General features: G+C 33.8%; 3 protein-coding genes and 1 pseudogene across 6 annotated transcripts; 2 read left to right on the forward strand and 2 right to left on the reverse strand.

Annotated features, from left to right (window-relative positions):
- Window positions 1-896: 896 nt before the first annotated feature.
- LOC109537343 lies at window positions 897-4,394 on the forward strand (annotated as a pseudogene).
- Window positions 4,395-6,296: 1,902 nt separating this feature from the next.
- Window positions 6,297-9,531, reverse strand: LOC109537377 (dynein light chain Tctex-type 4-like). 2 transcript variants are annotated; one of them, XM_048665354.1, is made up of 6 exons: window positions 9,153-9,526; window positions 8,652-8,824; window positions 8,446-8,594; window positions 7,588-7,699; window positions 6,557-6,750; window positions 6,297-6,508 (listed from the first exon to the last, which is right to left on the reverse strand). In XM_048665354.1, exons 1-6 carry the CDS (start codon window positions 9,238-9,240, stop codon window positions 6,343-6,345), a joined length of 882 nt encoding a protein of 293 aa, XP_048521311.1. In that variant the 5' UTR covers window positions 9,241-9,526; the 3' UTR covers window positions 6,297-6,342. The 2 variants fall into 2 exon arrangements, with proteins under 2 accessions (XP_048521311.1, XP_048521312.1); XM_048665355.1 differs by having other exon boundaries at window positions 6,414-6,501; window positions 9,153-9,531.
- A 212-nt stretch (window positions 9,532-9,743) lies between these two features.
- Window positions 9,744-14,740, reverse strand: LOC109537360 (protein-cysteine N-palmitoyltransferase Rasp). The gene is made up of 6 exons (XM_019904034.2): window positions 14,424-14,740; window positions 14,174-14,364; window positions 10,973-11,506; window positions 10,670-10,887; window positions 10,275-10,606; window positions 9,744-10,188 (listed from the first exon to the last, which is right to left on the reverse strand). Exons 1-6 carry the CDS (start codon window positions 14,530-14,532, stop codon window positions 10,094-10,096), a joined length of 1,479 nt encoding a protein of 492 aa, XP_019759593.2. The 5' UTR covers window positions 14,533-14,740; the 3' UTR covers window positions 9,744-10,093.
- A 458-nt stretch (window positions 14,741-15,198) lies between these two features.
- Window positions 15,199-22,227, forward strand: LOC125504037 (G protein pathway suppressor 2-like). 3 transcript variants are annotated; one of them, XM_048665350.1, is made up of 7 exons: window positions 15,199-15,783; window positions 15,849-16,112; window positions 18,137-18,325; window positions 18,462-18,733; window positions 19,549-19,596; window positions 21,486-21,749; window positions 21,949-22,227. In XM_048665350.1, exons 2-7 carry the CDS (start codon window positions 15,919-15,921, stop codon window positions 22,065-22,067), a joined length of 1,086 nt encoding a protein of 361 aa, XP_048521307.1. In that variant the 5' UTR covers window positions 15,199-15,783; window positions 15,849-15,918; the 3' UTR covers window positions 22,068-22,227. The 3 variants fall into 3 exon arrangements, with proteins under 3 accessions (XP_048521307.1, XP_048521309.1, XP_048521308.1); XM_048665351.1 differs by having other exon boundaries at window positions 15,202-15,783; window positions 21,498-21,749; XM_048665352.1 differs by lacking the exon at window positions 19,549-19,596 and having other exon boundaries at window positions 15,200-15,783; window positions 21,498-21,749.
- Window positions 22,228-23,150: the final 923 nt, after the last annotated feature.

Genomic DNA, 23,150 nt, shown 5'->3' on the forward strand with positions numbered 1-23,150 from the left:
GTAGTGTACAGCATCGATTTCTGTGGAACCCAGTAGCTGTCAAAACTTTCACATTTTTACGAATAACTCGGAAATCGTAAATTTTTCAGGTAAAACGTTTGACACAAACTTAACTTAAATTTTGACGACAAATCTGAAAATGAATTAAAAAAGGGGCGGTTCCATTTAAAAAACCAAAGTTGGTAACTACCACACGTTTATGATACACCCCGTATATTGGAAAGTAATTTTAAAATGTGGACCTTTTAAACGTGAAAAACTTTCGTTGGACGTATTTTCTTGTAAAGTTCATATTTACTGAGATATCGCACTTTGACGCACTAATGAGCAACCCTGTATTTAAAAAGTCCTCGATTAGAAAACATAGTTTTAATAGATGAAAACATATTCGCACACAACAGTTTTATTTCTAACTAATCAGTAGAAATCAGGGTGTGCATTAATATCCCGAAAGGCGGTTGCTACTTCCCAACACTTTTCCACTTCCACTTTCAAATAGTATAGAAGAAAACATTTTCTACATCTTTTCCAGGGCCAGGTCAAGAGACGAGCTGGTAGTAAGCATTTTGTCCGTAGGCTGCTCGGGGTGAGCTTCTTCGGCGGGCGGTTTGCCATCGAAATATAGTTGGCTGGAGCAAGGTGAGCAGTGTGACTTTGTATTAAGTTGCTATTTAAAAATAATGCTGAAATAGTAACCAAAAATTAAATAATTTCAAGTGGTTGATAATGTTAATTTGACATAAAACACTATAAGTAAACCTTTTCAAAAAAATGCATCCGGTTCGGGGTCCGAGGACCGAGGTCAAATGTTATCGAAGGAATTCTATAAAATCAAGGAGCCTCGACTTGAAAACTTAGAAACTTTAAATTTTCAGCAGTAAATCAGTTGTGCATAAATGAAGCTGATTCTCGCTATTTCTGTGCTTTGTGTCGCTTCCTTGGCTGTGGAAGCAGCATCGAATGGTAAGCCGCATCAGAATGCCAGAAAACCAAACCTTGTTTAATTACTTTCTACGTTGAGTTTGTAATTTTTAAAATATATTTTACGGGATAAACACTTTAGATATATTGAACCATCATCATCAGAGATTAACACACTTAATTGCTTAAACCTAACAACTTCGAAAAAGCTTGAAAGGGCATTAAATTAAACATTTTTATTTAATATTCGCCTCTCGGCCGGCTGGAAATACGTTATTTCAGTTTAAAAGTTTTAGTTAGAGGCGTCTGATCTGGAGACAGCAGAAGCACAAATGATAATAACAGGAAATTATGTATCACCCTGGTCATGCGGTTTTCGAAGCTTATTCATGAGTTTTGTTTCACTTTCTTATATTGTCCGTTTACTTCCTGCCTCAAGGTCTCCGACTATTTCACAACCGAAACAAAGCACAATCTTGCGTGGAAAATATTCACATTTCACATTTACAGTATGGAAAAATTTTAGCTATTTTCCTCTGCATTGAAACTGAAACATTCGCCTGCTGATTTGCAGAAACAAACAATTTTTGCTACTTTGAAAGTTGGACAGTGTACAGGCCGGGAAATGGAACATTCGATGTTGAAGACATCGATACCAGCCTTTGTACTCACATTGCATTTGCATTTTTGGGAATAAACCAAAATGGTAAACTAAAGATCTTGGATCCCTGGGAGTCTAACCCAGATGGCCTTAGTAAGCACCAGAAAATCAATCACTAGTTTGCCAATAGTTCACTACTTACATCTCCAGATGGATTCGAACGTTTTGTGAACTTGACATCTCAGAATTCGAGCCTAAAAGTCTTAGCCTCTTTGAGTGGATGGAATGAAGGCTCTGGAAATTATTCAAAAGTGGTAGCAAACCCAACCAAGCGGGCTCTTCTGGTAAATACAACGCTTGACTTCTTGGGCACGTACGGCTTCGATGGACTGGACTTTAGCTGGACATATCCGAGCAGGGAAGACAGCAATAATCCAGATGACAATGTAAAACTGTTTCATTCCCATTTGAAGAGTCGAATGTTTAAAATTCAATTTCCAGCCAAATTTCGTTTTGATGCTCCAAGAACTTAAAACTGCTTTCGAGCCTCATGGATATTTATTATCTGCTGCAGTCAACAGTGCGAAGAAGAACATTGATGTTTCGTATAATGTTTCATCTATTTCAGCGTGAGTAAATTTCTTTACTTTTGCATTCAATTTTTAAGTTAGCAAAAAGTTAGTTGCAGATGGGGCTTGATTAAAAATACAGTTTCACCGAATTAAAGCATTTTTGCATCAATTTTCTAATACCAAAAATGTCGTTTTGCAGCGAGAAATAAAAATTACCTTTATTTTAATTTTAATCAAAGGAAACGTATAAATGCAGATAAGTACCAAAATGTACCAGTAGAATGGGAACACACACCCAACATTGAATACCTTATATAAATCAATTCGTATTGTTTCTTACGGATAAAACCCATAATTTTCTCCCTGAGTATGGTTATTCCAGAAACCCTGTTTAAAATTTCATATATCAGATAAAAAGAGCACAATTGAAAAGTATGCATAATGTAATGTATCAATTATTGTTGTTTCAAAACAAATCGAATTAATTTAATAAACAAACACAGCACAGATTAGAACAGAAAATAATAGTATTTAAATATAATGGAAATGAAAGAAAATTAAAACTCTATAAGTACATTTCTTTCTCTGAAAAATGGTCAAAAAATAATAAAAGCAAGCTATTTTCAAACAAATGCATTCAATTAGTAGGTTATTTGTTTACAGTATCAACTTTGAGCATTGATCAATTATTTGTTTACAGTATCAACTTTGATCAAAAATTGGGAAAAGTTAAAACAAATTCGTAATTTATTTACTGAACTCTACTAATTATTGGTGTTTTTTTCAAAAGTTACTGCACATCTCTTTAATTATTATGCAATATATGCTTTCCACAGATACCTCAATGTATTTGTTTTGCTTTTCGTGCACAAAAACAGAAATTTCAGAAATAATAATAACGAAATTATTTTAGTTAGCATTCGAATTACTCTCAACTAATGTTATTTTATCCTTCAAAGTGAGAGAGTAGTTCTTATTTTTGCATAGTTTAACTTAAACTTTGAAAAAACGTAAAAGACCAATCTTTCCAATGGTCCTGAACACGAAATTCTGTACCTACCTGATTATAGTGTAGACGATTTTTATTATTATTTCAGATATCAGTCATAATTTAAGCTGAGAACTTTATCCACTGTTTTCAAAATTATTATACACGCTCACACATATAGTAGAAAATAATGAAATATTATTAATATTACTTTTATTGAATAGTTATAATAATTTCTAGGCACAGATCTAGTTTTGCATTAAATTTATATCATTTTTGACTGAAATGAAAAGAAACACTGTCTAAGTGTTGTTTAGTCAGAATACAACAGAACATAAACACGTAGACAAATACAGCAAATTACAATTTTATTAATTGTCAATATTTTAAAAAATGTTTGTTTTAGAATTCTAGACTTTATCAACGTAATGGCCTTTGATTTTCACGGTTCGTTTGATAATTATGTTGGTCATCACACTCTTCTGTACTCTAGTGAAGTCGATGCTTTATACAACAACTCAGACTGGAATATTGTAAGTGAACTTTAACTTTACTGAGAAAAGTTGAATTTCCTTTTGTTGTTATTTTCTTCTCTCTATGACTCTATGATTTTCTTCTCAACTAGTACTTCAACTGCCAGCATGATCGGTTATTAGCACTGCTTAATCTTTAACCTGAAAGCTTGGCTAAGTGTACTTTGTGCCCATCATCGATTTAGTAAAGTAAATTGTTAGGATGAGGGGGTGAAATACTGGATATCATCTGGTGTCGATCCAGCCAAGATGAACTTTGGAATCGCCACATACGCCAGAACATTTACCTTGGCTGATTCATCTAACACCTCCCTTTAAGCAAATATTACTGGAGGTGGTGTTGCGGCCCCTTACACGAGAAGCTCGGGAGTTTTAGGGTACAACGAGGAAAGCTTTTTGAGACCATCACCAGATATTCCTTTAAAGCTGTGTTAATACGAATAGATTTGCGAAACATATCCAGACGCTGAAGACATTTGGAACGACGTGCAAAATGTACCACATTTAGTGATTGGTGATCAATGGATCGGTTACGACAACGAAAAGTCGATTGGCATTAAGGTGGATTATGCTTTGGAGAAGAGCTTAGGTGGTTTCATGGTCTGGAGTTTTGATACTGACGATTTCACTGGCAATTGTGGCAAAGGGACTTATCCCCTTATCAACAGCATTCACAGCAATTTGAAAACTCGCGGTTACAAAATGAAAACTAATAAGTAATAGAATTAGTTGAAATATTGATGTAATATTGATGATTATAGTATTGTTGGTAGAACCAAGTTTTGTTATTTTGTATTATTTCGTAAGGAGAGTTACAGATTAAAAAATAATTTTAAAAAGTAGCGGATACAGTTTATAAATGCGATACCTTTTGAACTAAGCAAACGACCTGCGAGTGACTAGTTAGCGGAATTTCACGGGAAAAAAATTGAAACGGTCAATTCAAAAACGAAAATTTGCGGCTAGCACAGGCAAGTATGGCATAATATTAAAACTGAATACCAGTATACAGTGACGATGTTAATAACGTTCAAGATTCTAACAACGAACAAAGAAGATTTTGTAGATCCAATATTTGCAAACCACTACGGCCTGATATGGATGATAAGCTACTAGAAAAGATACTATAGTCGAGTACTTATTCATGGAAGCTTCTTAAGATGTTTTAAAATAAATTATATTTAATTTGAATCAATTTTTTAATTCCCCAGCATTTGAAACCACAGCAACTTAAACAGTTTGAGAACAACTAATGTATAATATTATTTCGCTATTAAAGTAACGAGTTTGTGGCAACTTTTTCGTTATGAAAAATGTTTCTCTTGTTTTTGGAGATACTACTTGATTGATTAAAATTATTGACATGGAAAAGCCTGGTTTGTTGATTCATTCAATTCTTCTAAGTAATAGATTTGAAGATTTGTTAAAACGCTTTAGATACTTTAGATAATACCGATTTATAGACACCTACAATATTCTACAAGCCCAGTAGAAAATGTAATTATTTAGTGGTGCCTAGAGAAAATTTGCTCTATGAGTTTTGTTTAATAGCAAATGATTTCTATAAATGTATCTTTAATTATTTCTAAAAAATATGTTATATGCAGATATGAACATTTAATTGAGCCAAAAGAAACATGTTATAAAACGTGGCTTTAAGAAATTTTTCTCAACTCACCAAACTACTTTTCCTGTACCAAAGTTTTTTCACCGAGATGTAAATGAAATAAATTCAAATAAAATAAAAATGTTATTTATTGCCACAGAAAATGTGAAATACATTTTGCGAATGACCCATCAGATCTCCAACAAAGAAAAACTAATAGTACAAGACATAATACAAAAATACCAGACAAAACACGAATATAATACAGAATAATATAATTAACAACATTTTAAATGCCTGAAATTCAACATTCCAGCAAGAAAATTGGTTGCAAAGATTCACAAAAAGAAGTCAAAAAGAGTCAAACGTAAAGTAAACGTAGATATAAATCACCCCAATGCTTCAAAGAAGACACGTCGGTTTTCTTTTCGCATTTGACCATTAACATTATGTAGAGGGTTTTAAGCAAAATTTATATTTCAAATGTAACGATTTTTTACACCGTTACTCTTTATTTTATACTTATTTTTTTATTGTGGTTCTAAAGAATTCACCTCCACACCACAATCAGTGAGCTGACGCATACATATATGAAGTAGAACAACACATTTAGCTTTACATATCTTACCTACCATTCTAAACAACAGCTTGTATAAAGAAGACTTAAGATAAACACAATTTTTCTCATTTTGCAGCTCCAAAGTGAGTCAATCTAATCAACTATTTACTATAACATTTTTTTGTAAATTATCCGGAATCTTTGATGTACTGAAGGTAAGTATTTATTTGAAAGTTATGATTCCATTTAATGTCCATTGAAACACAAATAGAACTATATTTTTTCGATTCTAAAATTTCCGATATTGAACGTAAAAGTATTGATTTCGGAACACTTAACTGTCGTGCTTATATATGCAGTTTTAATTATTTCCTACTTTTCCCAATAGCTCAGTTTTGATCTACTTGGCAAGTGATCCTTCGCTGTCCAATAGATGAATTCGCAAAACGATTGTTAATAAAACTGCAAAAAGTCCTACAAACCGAATTCCAAATAAACACTCAACAAAACTAGAAGTCGACCACAAACTAATTATAATAATAAAAATAAAATACGCATGCTTTCATTCATAATACAGCCCAAAACACAAGGCAATTGCATAGACATGCGTGTTTTCCAAGGAATAAAAGGAGTATCTGTCTTTTTCCGGATCCCAAAGAAACCTGCAGGTCGCGTACACGTCTTGCGAATTTTTTTCTCCGATGGTCACAATGCATACCACCTTATACCTACAATCATGTCTTAATCCTTCTTTCAATTATCTGGGATAATAATACCTGTCGAACTCTAATTGTTTAACTTTGCTTCTAATTTGAGTAGAGGCATATTTTGCAGTCGCTGCACATTTTTCGGGATCGTACTGAAGATTTTCCATTACCTCTTGCATTACTTCTTCGAGGATTTTGTCTACTTTTTCAGGATTGAACGGTTTTTCCGATTCCATTTTATAGGTGTTTTGATATTTTGCAGCCTATGATGAAAATAATTACATTTCTTTTGAGATTCGCTATAGAATATTATTCGAAAAGGTTACAATTGTACTAGTTTATAGGTTTACAAAAATGTGATTTTCTATCCCATCTTAAAAGTCACCCCTTTTCAAGAAAGTTATCTACTCTGCCACATCGCAGAACGATTATCCACATTTGCCGTAAGACATTTTAGATATAATCGATAATTAATTAACTATAGGCGCTTCAATTTTTCTAGCCATTTCGCTACTTCGTAATTATCTATTAAAGCTCAAAAAACCCAAAAAGACTCAGCTCACAAATGTGCAAACATTTCCTATTATAACCGACTATCTAGCTCTATTAATTTAGAAAATTCAGCTACTACGCATGAAAACTCAACATACATTTATATGCTTCTTAAATATTTAAAGTATTTAAATCGGACACTTTCAATACCTACTTATAAATGAATACGGATTCTATGAATACAAAATGAACATCAGGAGTTTAAAATCGTATCCTTACCTCATTGCTATTCCCCAGCAGAGAATAGGTACTCATCGTTATTTTCGAAAAAAAATGTAACTTCTCAGCAAGTTTCAGTTCTGTTACACACACAGTATTTAGTGGAACTTTCAACCTTCCAGTTATGATAGAAGACAGTTCATAGTTTTCCTTTCCCAAGAAAGACGAGACAAATTCTTACGGATATAGACTAGATTTCCGAAGCAAATCGATGGACGGCTTTATGAGGGCACCAGATGGTACAAAATATGTGTTGTCGATCAAATTTCGATCAAGGAAAGTTGGTTTGTGTGTTAGCGACCTATATTGGGGCAAAAATCCATACTTGCCTTTTTATCGTATCCCTCCACAGTGTTACTTTTAATGTCGACGATGCTTCCTAATACCATTCGAGCTTTGCTACTCAGCCCGCCAAATTTTGATTTTCGAGCAATACTAGATCTAGATAAAATTAATTAAAGGTATTTTGTACAGACCGTTTCGAATCTCAAAAGGCAACAACATAGGAAGAACCAGAGAGGAAAAGAAAATCGTATTTTCTTTAATTTCTATCTTATCCAGGATCCAGAGAAAACTGGTAAATGTATTGAAGTTGATTAAATTGTAAAAAACGTGTTCAATTTATAAAAGTGCTAGTTTATTTCTCATAGAATGTCTTGAAAAAAAATAGAATATTTGACACTTAAGTAATAATTTTATTTTCTATTACGCTTTACTTCGTAATATACGATAACTAGGAAATTTCTTTTTCCGTTTTTTAGTTCAGATTTTCTATTATGATGCTTTCTTATTGTTATACAACTATTTTCTTTACATCTAAGTTTAAAAGAAAATGTTGGCTGATATTTTTCAAGAAAAACTGGAAAACACGATAGTTGAAATTTACCTTTGTGAAATGTATCTTTTGAATGAATATAAATTTGAATAATGATAAGCAGGGCAAACATAAATTAGAAAACAAAGAAATATAATCTGAAATCAGTAGACATAATATTGAAAATTCGAATTGCTAAGTTTTTTCCTATTTTTTCAGTTTTAATAATTTCGAAAACGGACAAAACAGCTTTTTAATAAAATAACAACTAATTCATTGTTATTGTCTGCAATTACACCTCTTCGGCCAGTAGGTAGTTTCCCACCAAAATTAAAAAAATTCGCATTTTCCATTAGATACTATAATTACCTACCTTCTTGCATCTCCAGAAGGAAGGCTTGTCCGCCTGAGACCACTGAATCTTCTATCAACTGAGCCAGCAGGAGTAGCAAGTTCAGGAGGCATAAATGTCTCCTGATTAATCGACATGGTTCTAGCTGTAACATCTATTGAAGCTTTCATCTAAAATTCTACTGAGGTCAGATATTTTAGTTTAACAAGTTTTTTGAAAATGCTAACGGATGAACGTCTTCGTGACTCTTCATTAGCTGGCTTACTATCAGGAGGCTTTTCTGGAGCAAGTGCTTCAGGTGGAGGCGGCTGTATTTGCTCAGAAGCATTTTCCACCTCAGGATTTTCAGAAGGAGCGGGCACCGGTTCTGAAGGTTGTTCGGAAGGGATTTCTGATTCTTCTAACGAGGATGATCGTAACAGGGGAAGTTATTATTACAATCAAGTGAAACATTTATGCGTCTTATTTACATTCTGTTCATTTCAACTTAGTATCTCTAAATCATCAATAGTTTAAGGGCATGTAGGTGATTTTTAAACGTCTATTTAAATATGTATTTCTTAATTTTTAATGTTAAGTAATTTGAATGAACAGCCAAATGGGAAATTTACTTCAAATGTATGTTCAACTAAAGTGGTAAATAAACGGGTTTACTGCGTGAAAGGTAAAAAAATGTACAAGTTTTTTATTTTTCACGGCTTTTTTATTGGATACATTGGCAAACTTACCAGTAGTTGGCGCGGAAGGCTTATCAGCATCAGTTGGATTTTCTTCTGGATGAGCCACTGCAGCGGAGTCCTCTTCGGGTTCAGACATGACTTTCAAAATCTTAATCAATCACTTTGATGGTTTCAAAAATAGCAGATCTCAAGCAATGCTTGAACTCTCACTTTTTTCACAGGTACTTATTATTTTTTAAATCAAATTTTTGCTTTATAATAATAGTTTCTGTAAACTTTGGACTTTGGACGCCAAATATAAGATTACTTTTGCCGGTACTAAAAGATTTTTGTATGAATAGAACTAATTTCTGTTATCAAACAGTTTGAAGTTGTAAGTGCTCAAAATTCATGTTGAGTATTTACATATACTTTTCTCCGAGTGTGTTACTTGAGAAATTTCACCGCGCATTAATGGATCTAATGAGCCAGATTTATTATTTTTTACCAATTTTCGCAACTTTTGTCTGAAATCAAAAGTTGACATCGATTATACAAACGAACGTTTTTTTTTTGGATGTTCGTCTGTATTAGCAAACTCATAACTGAAAACAGACAAAAATTCCTGCAAATTCTGGACCGTGAAAAATAAAAAACAAATCAATTTAGCAATTATATTATATTTACCTCATGACAAAACCAATTGAATAAACTTATTCAGTAAATACATTAAAAATAAAACTATTAATTTGAACATTATTCACCGATTTTAAGATTCCGTCTTATTTCATAATATATGAAATTGCGAAAAATGTTATTTGACGACAAGCGTGAGTAGAAAATAATTCGTAGGCTCTTTCACCGTGCTTGCGATTTAAAAAAAGTACATACAAATAACAAAATACAATCAATAGGAAAACTGAAACATTCTTGGATTAGAAACTATAAATCTTTAATACATGAAAGCACAGTCAAACACATCAATTTTACTTCTAACTAATCAGTATAAATCAAGGAGCGTGTGCATTAATATCTCGGAAGGCGGTTGATACTTCGCAGCAGAAATAAAGTGCAGCCACTATAAAGGCCTTCTTAAAAACTGATTCTGAAATAAAACCGAACGGGTTTAAATGGTTTTTAGGCAAATAATTGTCAAGCAACAATAAATTTTATAAATATCTTTATACTAACCATTTAATATCGTATAGAGGAAAATATCTCCCACATCTTTTCCAGCAAAGAAGTAAAAATTCGACAAAGCAGACATGGCCAAGAGTGGAGCTGATAGTAAGCATTTTGTCCTTCGTGGGCTGCTCGGGCAGAGCTTCTTCCAATACCACGAGCTCAAGGTTCTTTTGTACCAATTGCTGGCTAAATTCTCCAACACAATACCGGTAAAATTGAGCAAAGCCCACACAAAGATGTACTCTTCGGTACCATGCCAAATAAAGACAAAAGCGAAACACAGAAACGATGCCCCCAGCTTTGCCAGTCCCAATTTTTGAGCGGGAATAAATATACATCTGAAATACACGTAAGCTTTAAAACTCTAGCATGCACTTAATAAACCATAAATTGGAACATACGTTTTTAAAAATTTATATAATCCAGGATCAAAGTACTTCCACATGTCCGAATATAAATGAATTCTGCCTATGCATCTAGGGAAAGTAGGGACGTTTATATCTTCAAATGAAGCCACACTGGTAGTCAAACCATATAAAACCACATATTTGATGTGAAAGAATTGACCCATCGAATATCCGTATCCGCACAGACTAGACAGATCTAGCGACTTTACAAACTGAAAGTACATTTTTATTAATTCAAACAACACGTTTGCAAAGAAGTAATTACTTGGTTGATTTCACCAATAATAAGGCACTCACCCCTAATTGAAATGATGTTGCATTCACATAAATGAAATGCAACCAGAACTCACTAAAGAGCATCCAAAAGAGGCACCTTAAAATATTAAGCATTAATTTTTTCATCCTCAAATTGAAAGTTCCAGGTTTTCGCATATGCACCTTCATGAAATCCTCATAATCGATAAATGGTCCCGTAAACAATGTAGGCAAATAGAAGCAGTAGGACAGATATTCTTCAAGTCGTTTAGGCGTGTGATTAAGGGCATAACTGGTGCATTTTAAATTCATCCAGCACAGCATCAAAATATGCATGTAGGCCTCAAAAGCGTTTAAACCCATGTACTTTAAAAAAGCTTCTTGGGAGCACATTTTCTTGTACAAAGCAATGAGAGCAAGGCTTAGGATATTCAATATCCATGTGCAAATCGTATTGCGGTTTACTATTGAAATACGAAATATAGCTGGCTGTAACAGGGCGAGCAATGTGACTCTGTATCCCATTGAATATGTTAGGAAAAGCACAGGGGATGCTATTTGAAAATACTGGTGAAACTGAAACAAAAATCATCAGTTACAACTTTATCCGTTGGTGGCCTTCCAAACATACTGATTTGAGTTTTAAAATTATTTAATTTTACAATGTGTAACAAAAAGGTAGTCCAATCTTTCAACTAGATGTTTGTTCAGCGAAATTACTGGAGTTCTATTCATTTTTCAATGAAGTATCATTTTTCAATATTGCAATGAAATTTATTGAAAATCCTTTTGGAATTCCCAAAGTGTTATTTAGTATAAAAACGCTCCACACAAAAAGCAGAAATGCCACGATCAGCAAAATTATTCTATTCCGCCCCATGATCTGATATGTTTTTCTTTGGGTGAAAAAGCTATTTTGTATATGGCGATCATCCAAACAAGTTGGAATGTTAAATGTGTCTATGAAAATATTGCCGTATGAGCTGGCAATTTCTACAACATTGTCAATAATAAAAAATAACTAAAATCGAACAGCAAAGTAAAACGATGGGACGATAAAGCAAACGATTATATCATCTTAATAGTTCTGAAGTTCGGTGCCTTTAGAATGCGGTAAACCTTTTTATATCATGAGATTTTTTCAGAAAGCTGTCTCTGAACACATATTCAGTATCTTACGGGCATCTAACGTAGTAGGTCGCAGGTCCTTTGTGTCTTGCGGTTTTGTGCAAGTGCAAGTTTTCAGTGCATTTGGTGTGGAACTTTATTGTGTGTTCAAGTGTAGTGTATCCTTTTAGAGGATTAATGGGTAGAAAATGGAGAATGGGGCGCCAGCTTGTAGTAAGCTGGTAACACGAATCCCATCTATAAATCCCTTAACTTGAACTGAGTTAAGTTCTTCGAGGAGCAAGTGAAGTTTTATGCCATCCTCTACCTCTCATTCTTTCCTTTGTTGATCTCAACTAATTGGGCTTTGGATTAAGTTTCCGTTATACTAAAAAAGTTTTCCTTTCTTTCCAGGTGTCACAATGCAGCTTTCGGTTTAGCATTTATTTGCCCCTATTTGCCATGTAGATGGTTTTAGTCATATATATTTATAGTATTTTATGATATTGGGGTATTAAATATTCCTTCAACGGGGAACGACGAGGGAGTTTCTGTATTGAGTTTCATAAATTTATTTCTACAGAGATTTTATATAAAATCTTACAACATAATCTGAACTACACTTTTGATTGTCGCGTAAGGTAATTTGCGTCATTACTGATGTTTTTTTCTATGAATGCATCCAAAATTGAACGGTTCTAGTTCTAAAAAATTATGGTCCTCATTTTAATATTTTAACTACTTTTTATTAAGTTTTTCAACATTAACTATCCAGGTTTTCTACATTGGATTGTTCGAATATGGACATTTAGTTTATCAATGTAAATTTAGTGTTGTTCTATTGTGAATTACACTTTTTATTGTCATGTAAGATCATTTGGGTCATTATTGATGATTTTCTGTTAATTTTACCTTAGATTAAATTACACTCATGTTTCAAAACTGAATAGTCAGGTTTTCCCCAGTAGGTTTTTTTTTGTACTTTTCCAATTCAGGTCCTGTTGCGCGCAAACCTTGAATTGTCTTTCTGTTGTAAATTAAACGTTATGCGGTGTTTAAAGGTAAAAAGGTCAAGAATCCAGACCAAAGCGCATAAAAATAGGTGAAACTTATTTATTGCTTTGTGATGGTCAAGCGGATAGCGTTCTAATAGGCTGCAAGTGATATATCTGGTATACTAATTTAGATTTTGCGTTGTTTTTTTCCAAATTTAACACACTAAACAAATTATTTTGCCAAACGATTTGTGCAAGGGAATTTCAGCGGCCAGGGTCCATCCGACTATTCCAGTTTTTATGGCTGTCCAGCGACCTTCAGGTTGTAAATCCATATCAAGATTATCACCAGACTTTCGGACGTTCTTCCAAATTTAAGCCAATAAATGGCATTGAGTTTTTGGAGGAAAATTAAAGATTTAGGAAATTTCAGCGGTCTGGATCCGATCAGTATTTTACTTTGTAGAAGTAGGTGGCAACCAGGGTTGTAAATTTTCTTTGATAACATTTATGCTGCTGGCATGTGCAGTTTTGTATTTTATATGATGGCGTTAGCCAAGTTTATGGATTTTTAGACGAATTTCTCCGATGTTAATCCGAATTATTGATTTACCGATACACCCCTCGAATCGTGAGCTTCTCCTAGACCTTTCAATCGTTTCCTATTAACGGATTAAATTTCCTAAAAGATTTGCTAGTTGGGCGACGAAAACCAAACATTCGTAAAAACTGCAATGTAAATTTAGGAAAAACCACTACATAATCTGGTCATGTTATCTCCTTTCGGAAATGGCAGCGCTCTTGTTTTTCGTCGCCCAACTAGCAAATCTTTTAGGAAATTTCATCCGTTAATAGGAAAAGATTGAAAGGTCTAGGAGAAACTCACGATTCGGGGGGTGTATCGGTAAATCAATAATTCGGATTAACATCGGAGAAATTCGTCTAAAACTCCAAATTTGCAGTCACAGACAATCGTTGAAAACTAGCCAGCCTAACTGAATATATACTTACATATGTATTTTGAATCACCCTGTATTCAAAGGGCTCATTTAGCTCAGCTTAAGATGAGTAAAACTCCAAACTTTATGTAATGTTTTATTTTTAATATTGGTCTTACATACTTACAGGGTTAAAGACTTACCTGTATATTGTTTATTGCCAAATACCTTCCTGCTTCAGACAACCCCAAATAAATTAATATTATAGGATATATCGCAGTGATAAAATATTTAATATTTTGCCATTCAAAATCCGCAATATCCCTGTTTGGAAAATTGAGAAACGCCCAGCCTTCAGTAAAGTCTCCATACTGGTCATGATATGAATGAAAATCTGCAAAACTCTTAAATTAGACGCTACCTGAGAACTATATTAATTTTATTGTAACTTACATGACTGAGACGATATGGTAAATTTGTATATAACGTATAAAACAACAGTAATCCATGCTAGCAAACAGAATTTTGATTCAAAACGTTGAAGTTTGATTGTAAAGGCCATTAGAGTACAAAACAATACAATAGAGCTTGGCCATTTGGGGACATTCAAAATTTATTATTGTTATGTTTTCCTATTTTGTTTACTATTTTATATTTACTTTCTGCGGTCTTTCAGTCTGATAACCTTACTTATATTGAATCATTATTGAATGTAATTCTGCTATCGACAATGAGTATGTCGACCTAACTTTGTAATACGCAAACACAGTGTTGTCAAGTGGGCAAAAATTATTGATATTTATGTAAATGGTATAATTTAGTGTGTCTGCATTCAAAATAAAATACTTAGGTAATTATAACCATAGCATGACTATGAACATGAGAAATTAATTTTGAAAAAAATATCGATTTGAGACTAAAAGTGTTATCACATCTGTATAAAATGGCAAGCCGCTTTGTGATACATTAATGATATTGCTCATAGATCAAACATCCCTATAAGACTAAAAGTCAAGCAACACTGTCGTCGTCATAACAACGTGTCACTTGTCGATAGTGGTCGGCAAGTCGGGTCAATTCAAAGATCCGGATCTTCTTAAAGATTCGGATCCCAAGTCTCAGTCTGGGGTCAACGGAGCTTTCAAAAATAAAATAAAAGTTATAATATCAACAATAATTTTTATCATTTTCATTAAAAATATTTTTTCTTTTATTAAATTTGATTCACTAAAGTTTTTGTAAGTGTTGTAATACTATCACAACTAAGTTGTACGGCATTTGCACGCTGCTTTATTTCTAGACATATAAAAGATCGCTTAAGGTCCGAGACCTGTATTTGAAAAATTTCAAAATCCGGATCCGTCGGGTCTTTTCAAAGATCCGGACAGAGGCAAGTCTTGTCTCTGATCCGGATCCCTGTGTCGGGTCGTTCTATGGTCGGGTCAGTTCCGACCCGCCATAACTAATTGTCGGACGTCAAAGTTCATAGTTCATCTCACTGTTTTTTATCGCTCAAATATCATTTGGCAAATACTGTTTGGGTTTTCACACCAATTTTCTTTCAGCAACGCTGAATTACGATATTACAAAGAAACTGTGTGTAACTTTCACACTATTACTAGTGGCCTAACCTATATATAACTACACGGTGACCAGCGCAGCTTGCTTAGTATATCGTACACCGCCCTTAATATTTCCTAAAAACACCCTTTTATGTTTATGTGTGTTGGTAGAGTGTTTAGTATTAGTGTTGTGTAATTAACTAATAATTGTAATTTTACATTCTTGAGTGATTATTAACTAGCAGTGTGAGGTAATCTCCATAGTCCAATAGAAGGTTAAACAAGTTGTTAATTTTACAAACAATTGTTGTTTTAGTTGGTAAAAAGTTCAGCGTTGATAAACAACTCCCGTACCGACAATATTGCTTCAAAAACTTGAACGCACAATGCCTGCAGCTGTTGAAGAAACCAGTGTTAACACAAATGCGAATTCTACAGCAAACTCAGCTGCAGAAAATCAAGAGGAGGAAGATAAAAGTGAAGACAGAGATCAGAAAATGTGGAAAGTTCTAAAAGCGTATATACTTAAAGACCGGGCAAGGAAGAAACAAGAACGGGAAGCTGAGGTACAGGAAGAGAGGTAAATGTTTTAGTTACTTGCAGGCAGTTTTGAACGAACTAACTTGGTCGCAAACATCTTTATGCTATTATCATTTGCACATGTTTTCAGCTTCTAATTCATCTAAAAAAATCAGCACATAAGTGGCACGCTTAGAACAAATTTTCATAAAACAGTCAGTCAGCTTAACCGAAGAAACATCTGCGAACAACGATTTTTTTGCACAAACAGCAAAAATCTCAATTAGTTGGAAACGCATTACTTTTGAGCTTGCCCCAACGTGTTAGCAGCCATCGTGTTACAGAAAACCTAATTCAGAATGATTTGAGTTGAGGCCAAAGGTATTCTCCTTAACAAGAGAAAAAACTTGGTTGTGCTGACCCATATACCTGGCGGAGTTTCATTTTTTTTGTGTGTTTTTACTTAAATAGCACCTGAAACTCAGTTTTATTGGAAAAAAATCGTAATTTGACCATAAAATTCGCTGAAAAACATTTTACACACTTTCACAATTATTTCGGAACACCACCTGTTCACAATAAACACGAAATATACCTATAAAACCATATATGTACAAGAAATTGAGATTAAGATGGGGCGTACAAAATTGTATATTTTTTCATTATCATTAAGTTTTTACTAAAGTTTAGATTTTATTTTTAACATGTTCATTGTTGCATGCCATCTAGGATCTCATGCTATTTAATATTTACTTATTTTCGACACTGATCTAAAGGCAACGTTGATAATCATTGTATTAATTGTTTAGTTTTGTCTTTTTTTATTATTTTTTTACTTAAATAGGACTAGTTGGACATGTGGGAAACCCYTGGTAAGAATGGATTTTMTATTTATACGTTATACCWACATATACAGTGTCTCTAYAGTAGTAATACTACAGTTCACATGGATAACTATTATTAATTTWATGGAAAAAAAATWATTCTTCATAAATAGTTCGGCTTGGGCCAAAACCTAAAATGCCCTCGTCATATTAGAAAATGTGAATTTTGCTCAAGAATAAAGTATTTTCATTTTTGACAATATCGAAAATTGTTATTAAGAAAAGTTTATCAGAACTAAGTAAAGAAGAAGTAAATCAGGCAACTAACAAACAGTTGCCAAGTTATAAAACTTGGCTGAGCACATAGCTAACACATGTAGAGAAATATGCAAGTTTGGTCTTAAATAATMTTTCTTTATATGCAAAATACTTTTTGAAAGTAATTGATGTTTTTTTAAATAAGTTTAACAAATGTGTAAACATTGTTTCCACAKATAATCTAGACCACAACTAAGGGAATSRGAAAAGCAGTTTTGGCGCAGATTTGAAATTCATGAAAATGTGTAAAAAAATATCTGTTAAATGAAGAAAAATAGATCAAATAACCCGTTGAATAAAAATATACAAATAAAACATAAAAATTAAATGAAAAATTGAGAATTAAAAAACTGGAAATAGCCCAAAACACCAAAAACTTAGTTAATTAGGAATTTAATAATGGGATGTGCGACGGTTTAGCTCCTATTCCATTGCAAAAAAGGAACTGCAAAATAATTGTTTAATGTGGCAAATAAGACATTGTAGCATAAATATGCCATTAGAGAACTAAACCGTAAAAAATTGATATTTTTGCACAATGCATGTTTCTTTTAAATACACTTCATGTTAATGTACTTAGTAACTTAGTAAACCTCGTTGTTTCAAAGCTTCATTTAAAAGACAAAAAAATATATTTTTTGAAAGCTGTCTTGTTCTGTCTAAAGTGCTGCTTAAAGAACTTGTTCTCTCAACGTACCTGGCTGAATTAGTAGTTGTTTTTTTCGGTCTTTAAAATCAAGCCTCCAAAACTACTAACTCAATGTTTCAAAAATCAATGCAATAATCGAACAGTTTTCCAGAAGGTAAAACAGTTTAGAACGTAGCCACCAGTAAATATCCAGTTTAATACTCCGTTTTCCCTTTTCAATAAATACATCTACTTCATATATATATAAATCATGTTACATACTATCAAAATAATCAACTTTGATTTTGTATTCAGATTACGTAAGGAACGGGAGGCAAGAGAACAACAAGATGTAATGACTCTAGGAGAGACTCGTGAGCAAATTTCACAACTTGAAGCCAAACTGCAACAGTTGAAAGATGAAAAACACCAATTATTTTTGCAGCTAAAGAAAGTTCTAAATGAAGACGACAATAGAAGGCGCCAGTTACAGAAAGATGCCAAGTAAGAATACCGCAAATGCAATGCAGTTACTTTAGTTTGTTTAGTTGCACAGTCTTGAATGTTTTCTAGACATTTTCAAGCCCGATTTAAGCGACTGCAGATGCTGGTGGTAATTTTAAATTGTTATTTCTATTAGTGAGCAACATATGGTTCAGATTCAGTCCTTGCAACAGATGGTGCCTCAGATGCCTCAAACGCTCTATATTCAACAGCCTCCGGGCAGAATACAAACTATCGCGCAGCAAGTTGTTCCTCCGATGCAACCTGCCATTTACAAGACTGCCGTGAAAAGACCGCGGAGCCCCAGTCCTCCACCTCAAGCGCCTGTGTCCATGTACCATCCAGTTTATTCATCTTATAAACCTCCCACAGTTGCAGTAGCAAGTTCGTATCAGGGATCGACAGCAAGTAAGATTATTTATACATGTTTATACACCTTTATCTGCGGACATTTCTGTTAAGTGAATTTCTTACGTGGTAGTACTAATTAGGCGTAGTAGAGTACTTAGTAGTTTTTTTTTATAGGGCTTAGTATTCGAATATACAGGGTTACCCCAAATTCGGTTGCATTATTTTAACTGAGTATTCTGCAATCAAATGTAACACGAATAGTTTATGAAGACAAAAGTTTTTTGCAATTTCCACTACACTTTTTCTCACTTATGATATTTAGGTCAAATTCGAAATTATATGGTCTGCTTTGTTGATGCCAATTGATTTTTTCTAGGTTTAAAGCCCCGTTTGATCGTTCAATTTTAATAATTTCCTATTTTTCCCTATTCAATTTGGAAACTTTATCGAGTTACTTGATGATGATCTGAAGCATTATCAGCATAAATATGTGAGTTAACGTATACTAGGACACCAAGCAGCATTACAAGAAATTGCATCAAAAACCCAAGCACAGTTCCAATTAAAGTAGGTTCATATGACACCTAGCTAGAACCTTGTGAACAAAGTTAGAATATAACTTTTGCTGTTAGAATATGTAGTTAAAAATATGCAACCTAATTTCTGTATAGTTTAAGCATGTTAAACACTACTGATTGCATTGTATTCACTATGCATGCCTTCTGAAACTTGAAGAGTTTAAAGTACACCTTAAGGACTTTTAGATTTTGTTATTCCGATCTGTTTGGTATTTCATGCTATTTTGTAGCGAATATTGGATGGCACTATTTTGTAGTACTTTAAGTTGAATTAAAGTAAATTTCTGTTTGCAGAGGATGATGGTAGACGTAACGAATTAGTCCGAGCAGTGTTATGGAACAGTGAGTTTTCAAGTATTTGTTTTTGGGTCAGTGTCTCATTGTGGAATGGTTTTGGTGTTGCTAACACAGACTGCCTTTCTTTTGTTTTGTGGCGTTAAATTACAATTTGGTATTCATCAAAGGCTATTAAGTCCTGTTGGGAGGTGCAAATCGGTTTGAAATAAGCCAGTTAACATTGCCTATCTGAAAAGAGTGTTTTTAAAAAAGCGGCAATGCTTAAAGAGTTAATTTCACAGGTCATGTTTTTCAAAAGACCAAAAGGGAGATTTGAATTAAGTTTATGACCTCTGTGATTTCGTCTTTAGTTTCAATGCTATTTCAAGATCTCATAATGCCCCATAATAGAGTGAATTCCAATCGCGTGTTAAAGTTTTGTTCGTGTAAACCAATTGGGAAAAATTGGGAAAGCACATGAATTTCCTTTTGCAATAAATATTTAGTAAACCAAAAATCGTTGCTTTGATTTTTCGGATGTTATTGTATTGGATGTTATTTGATAAACGTCGTTTTTTTTAATTACAATATTATTTATTGGCGTTACGATCAAAGTAGATACAAAACCCAATTCAGTTTCTTATAGCAATTTTAAGACAACGAGAAACACATCGGTTTAATCATTTCGTGAATACGGCCCTGTTTGCATATGGAAAAAAATCGAATAGGTATTTTCATTTGATATTTTTCATTTTCCAACGATTCCAATATAAAATCGCGTTCACAATAGGGTCATTGCTCATGCTAAAGATACAATCTCGCTTTAAAAGGACGTCACACGACTTTGATATAAAATCTTTAGAGACTTAAGACTTTGCTAATAAATTCGTGATGACTAGGTAGATTAAGAAAAAAAATTGTAGTACTCTTATTTGTTCGTAAGTTAATAATTGTTTCATGAAAACTAAACTTCGAAGATCGGTTGAGGTTGTGAACGAATGAAATGTGGTTTACATGCTGACGTAAAGTTCCTATAAGAAAGTTGAGTTGCTAGTGTTCTGGCGTAACTTTGCGTTTTCGATATTCCAGGACAGTGTATTTACTTGTAATATTTTAACGGCTTTTACCATTTGAAAATACATACTGCTGTGTGCAATTTTATTACATGCAAAGAACCATATGATTCCGAGCTTAAGAAATGAAAGACAGCGCTTTCAAATTTTGGTATTGGGAAGAAAAGATACATTGATTCTAAAGTGATAATATAACGCAGTTTTCTGAGTTTGGAATTGTTTATGTACCTGATAAATAGGCATATAAAAGTGTTTTTGGGTGGAACCCATTTCAAATTGAATACTTTAAAATAGAAAACACTAATGATACCATGGAAAGACGGATCTTTCTAGGTACCCCATCGAAATTTGGCAAATGAAATTGGTTTACCAGAGTTAGTATACACAACTACCTCACCTGCAGGTCGGTATTTATTGTTTGACAAAACTTTCTTGAACAAACGAATACTTCAGTACTTGTAGTGAGTACATATTATTGCATGCTGGACTTGTTTACTACTTTCGTGATTTTTGTGAAGACTATCTTTGTTCTTAATATCCACATTTATCATTTATCAAGTGATCGCTATTTTGTCATGCATGGCCAGCAAAATATGTACTATTGAGTATCATTCAAATAGTGTTAATTATCACCGTAAACTTTTTTAAAAGTTCAGAAATAAACTGATAAATACAACATACATTTCCGTGACACAGGCACAGGTGTTTTGGGTGTATCACAAGTTTAGTCAAACTAATAGGTCTTGTGAGACAGCAAAATACCTGCTTTTGTACCACGGATTTATGACTGAGTAATCAATCAAAAAACCATTATAACACATTTCCCAATCTACTGTCCTTTTGAATATTTAGAAATTCTCATTTTGAATCCTACGTGATTAGATTTTATTTCAGAGGTACCGCAATATACCAATCAACCATCTGCGTTTTATCCTGTGGCACCGCAGGAAATTTCGATGTTTTATCCAGGACTGAGTAGAGAAGCAGGACGGCCGATGTATGATCAGCAGAGACCACAAAGTTTTCAAATGGATCATAAAATTGCTGAACATTATCCCACCTTAAGAACAGCTTCAAGTCAGCAGAGCCATGTTATTCATCCGGGTTCCGGACTAACTATCAATCCGGCTCAGGCTCCACCCAAAGGCAAGAATACACAACTTCATTATGATTGAATTGATTATTATCATCAAGATAAAATCCGTTGTTATTTTCGTTTAATAGCACAACAGATCTTTAATATAATTAAATACAAAAATTATAAATATACATTGTATTTGGTTAAACTACTGGATTTTCTAAATTTTGAGCTTGTATCGTTAAAATATTTTTATCTTAATTTCAGGGGGCAGTATTACAGCTGGTTATCCGATAAGAACGCAACAACAGTATCAGCAAGCCGCTCCCGCTTCTTTGTACACAGCGCAATCAAGGCAGATGTATCAGAATTACCAACGAGACTAGACAATCGGCACTCGTAAATATCGCTTGTATTTAGAAACCTGCCTAAATTACGTAAGGCTATTAAGGGTCATACGTTTTCTTATCGCGTATTACGTGGGGTGGGTGGTGTGAATATACATACCCTTATAGATTCTTGTTAATATAAATAGTAATACACTTACTTAAAAGGTTTTTTTTAACTTAAAAAAAAAGCAATTTTTATTCAAATGAATCTAAAAAAAGACATTTTTCGATCAGAAGCGATGATCATAAAGAAGCACTTTTCCTTACTGTTCATCTGCGTTACTTTAAAGTATTTTCATTAAAAAGTAACTGACCCCTAGGGCACCCGCAGACGGGCGATTGTTGTAGCGCGACAGTTTTTACGCTGAAAATGAAACAAACTCATACTTTTAAATACAGTCCCGCACACGAGCGACTTTTTGTAGCCGCTACTAGCGTCTGCGAGCGACAGTCGCCGAGGATGGAACTTCAGAGACTTCAGAGACAGAGAAAATAATCCCTTGTCTCTGTGAAACTTGTTCCATTCTCAAAATTAGACGCAGCGTCTAAAATACGTTGGCGATTGTGGCCTGGATCGAACTCACAGGACTGAACGGGATCAAGCAGACGGGCGACAAAATTCTGGTAACGTCAGATGAATTGGTATACTTAATTTGGCTTGTACCGAAACGACATGGTGGCACTTCACGCTTCAAAGTTGTGGTTCGTGTGCAGGCACCAAAGTCGCCGGAACCCGTAGCTTAATCCCGTTCAGTCTTGTTAGCTCGATCCAGACCACAATCGCTAGAGCCTTTAAACGCTGCCTCTAACCTTAAGTATGGAACAAGTTCCAGGCAGATGATGCCTCCTGCAGGTATTTCAGTGGGGCTTTGAAAATCACAAACAACTTTGAGGTTTTTAGCGACTGAATATTCTTATACAAGTCTGCAATATTTATCTAGCAGTATCGATTAATTCAGCAATCTCAGCTCATGCATCTAATGGTGATCGCGTCGCGTTAGGTCGAGGATGATCGCGTTGCGTTATCGCGGCGTAAAAACGCTGTACTTAGATTATTATTGATTGATATTATTGTAAAAA

Source organism: Dendroctonus ponderosae, unplaced genomic scaffold (assembly GCF_020466585.1).
Source record: "Dendroctonus ponderosae isolate FM_Combo_2020 unplaced genomic scaffold, Dpon_F_20191213v2 Dpon_F_20191213_321, whole genome shotgun sequence".
Classification (NCBI taxonomy): Eukaryota; Metazoa; Arthropoda; class Insecta; order Coleoptera; family Curculionidae; genus Dendroctonus; species Dendroctonus ponderosae.

Bases quoted from the DNA above. Each gene is read 5' to 3' on its own strand.
- LOC109537377 (XM_048665354.1), bottom strand. From the start codon at position 9,240: ATGTCTGAACCCGAAGAGGACTCCGCTGCAGTGGCTCATCCAGAAGAA. The intron at 8,595-8,651 runs GTTAGCATTTTC...GTAGAATTTTAG, and splicing joins AGTCACGAAGACGTTCATCC to ATGAAAGCTTCAATAGATGT. The intron at 6,751-7,587 runs GCAAGTATGGAT...TTTTCATCATAG, and splicing joins TGGAGGGATACGATAAAAAG to GCTGCAAAATATCAAAACAC.
- LOC109537360 (XM_019904034.2), bottom strand. From the start codon at position 14,532: ATGGCCTTTACAATCAAACTTCAACGTTTTGAATCAAAATTCTGTTTG. The intron at 10,607-10,669 runs GTATGTTCCAAT...CGTGTATTTCAG, and splicing joins TTATATAAATTTTTAAAAAC to ATGTATATTTATTCCCGCTC. The intron at 10,189-10,274 runs GTTAGTATAAAG...GTTTTATTTCAG, and splicing joins CCTCTATACGATATTAAATG to AATCAGTTTTTAAGAAGGCC.
- LOC125504037 (XM_048665350.1), top strand. From the start codon at position 15,919: ATGCCTGCAGCTGTTGAAGAAACCAGTGTTAACACAAATGCGAATTCT. The intron at 16,113-18,136 runs GTAAATGTTTTA...TTTTGTATTCAG, and splicing joins GCTGAGGTACAGGAAGAGAG to ATTACGTAAGGAACGGGAGG. The intron at 19,597-21,485 runs GTGAGTTTTCAA...CTACGTGATTAG, and splicing joins CCGAGCAGTGTTATGGAACA to ATTTTATTTCAGAGGTACCG.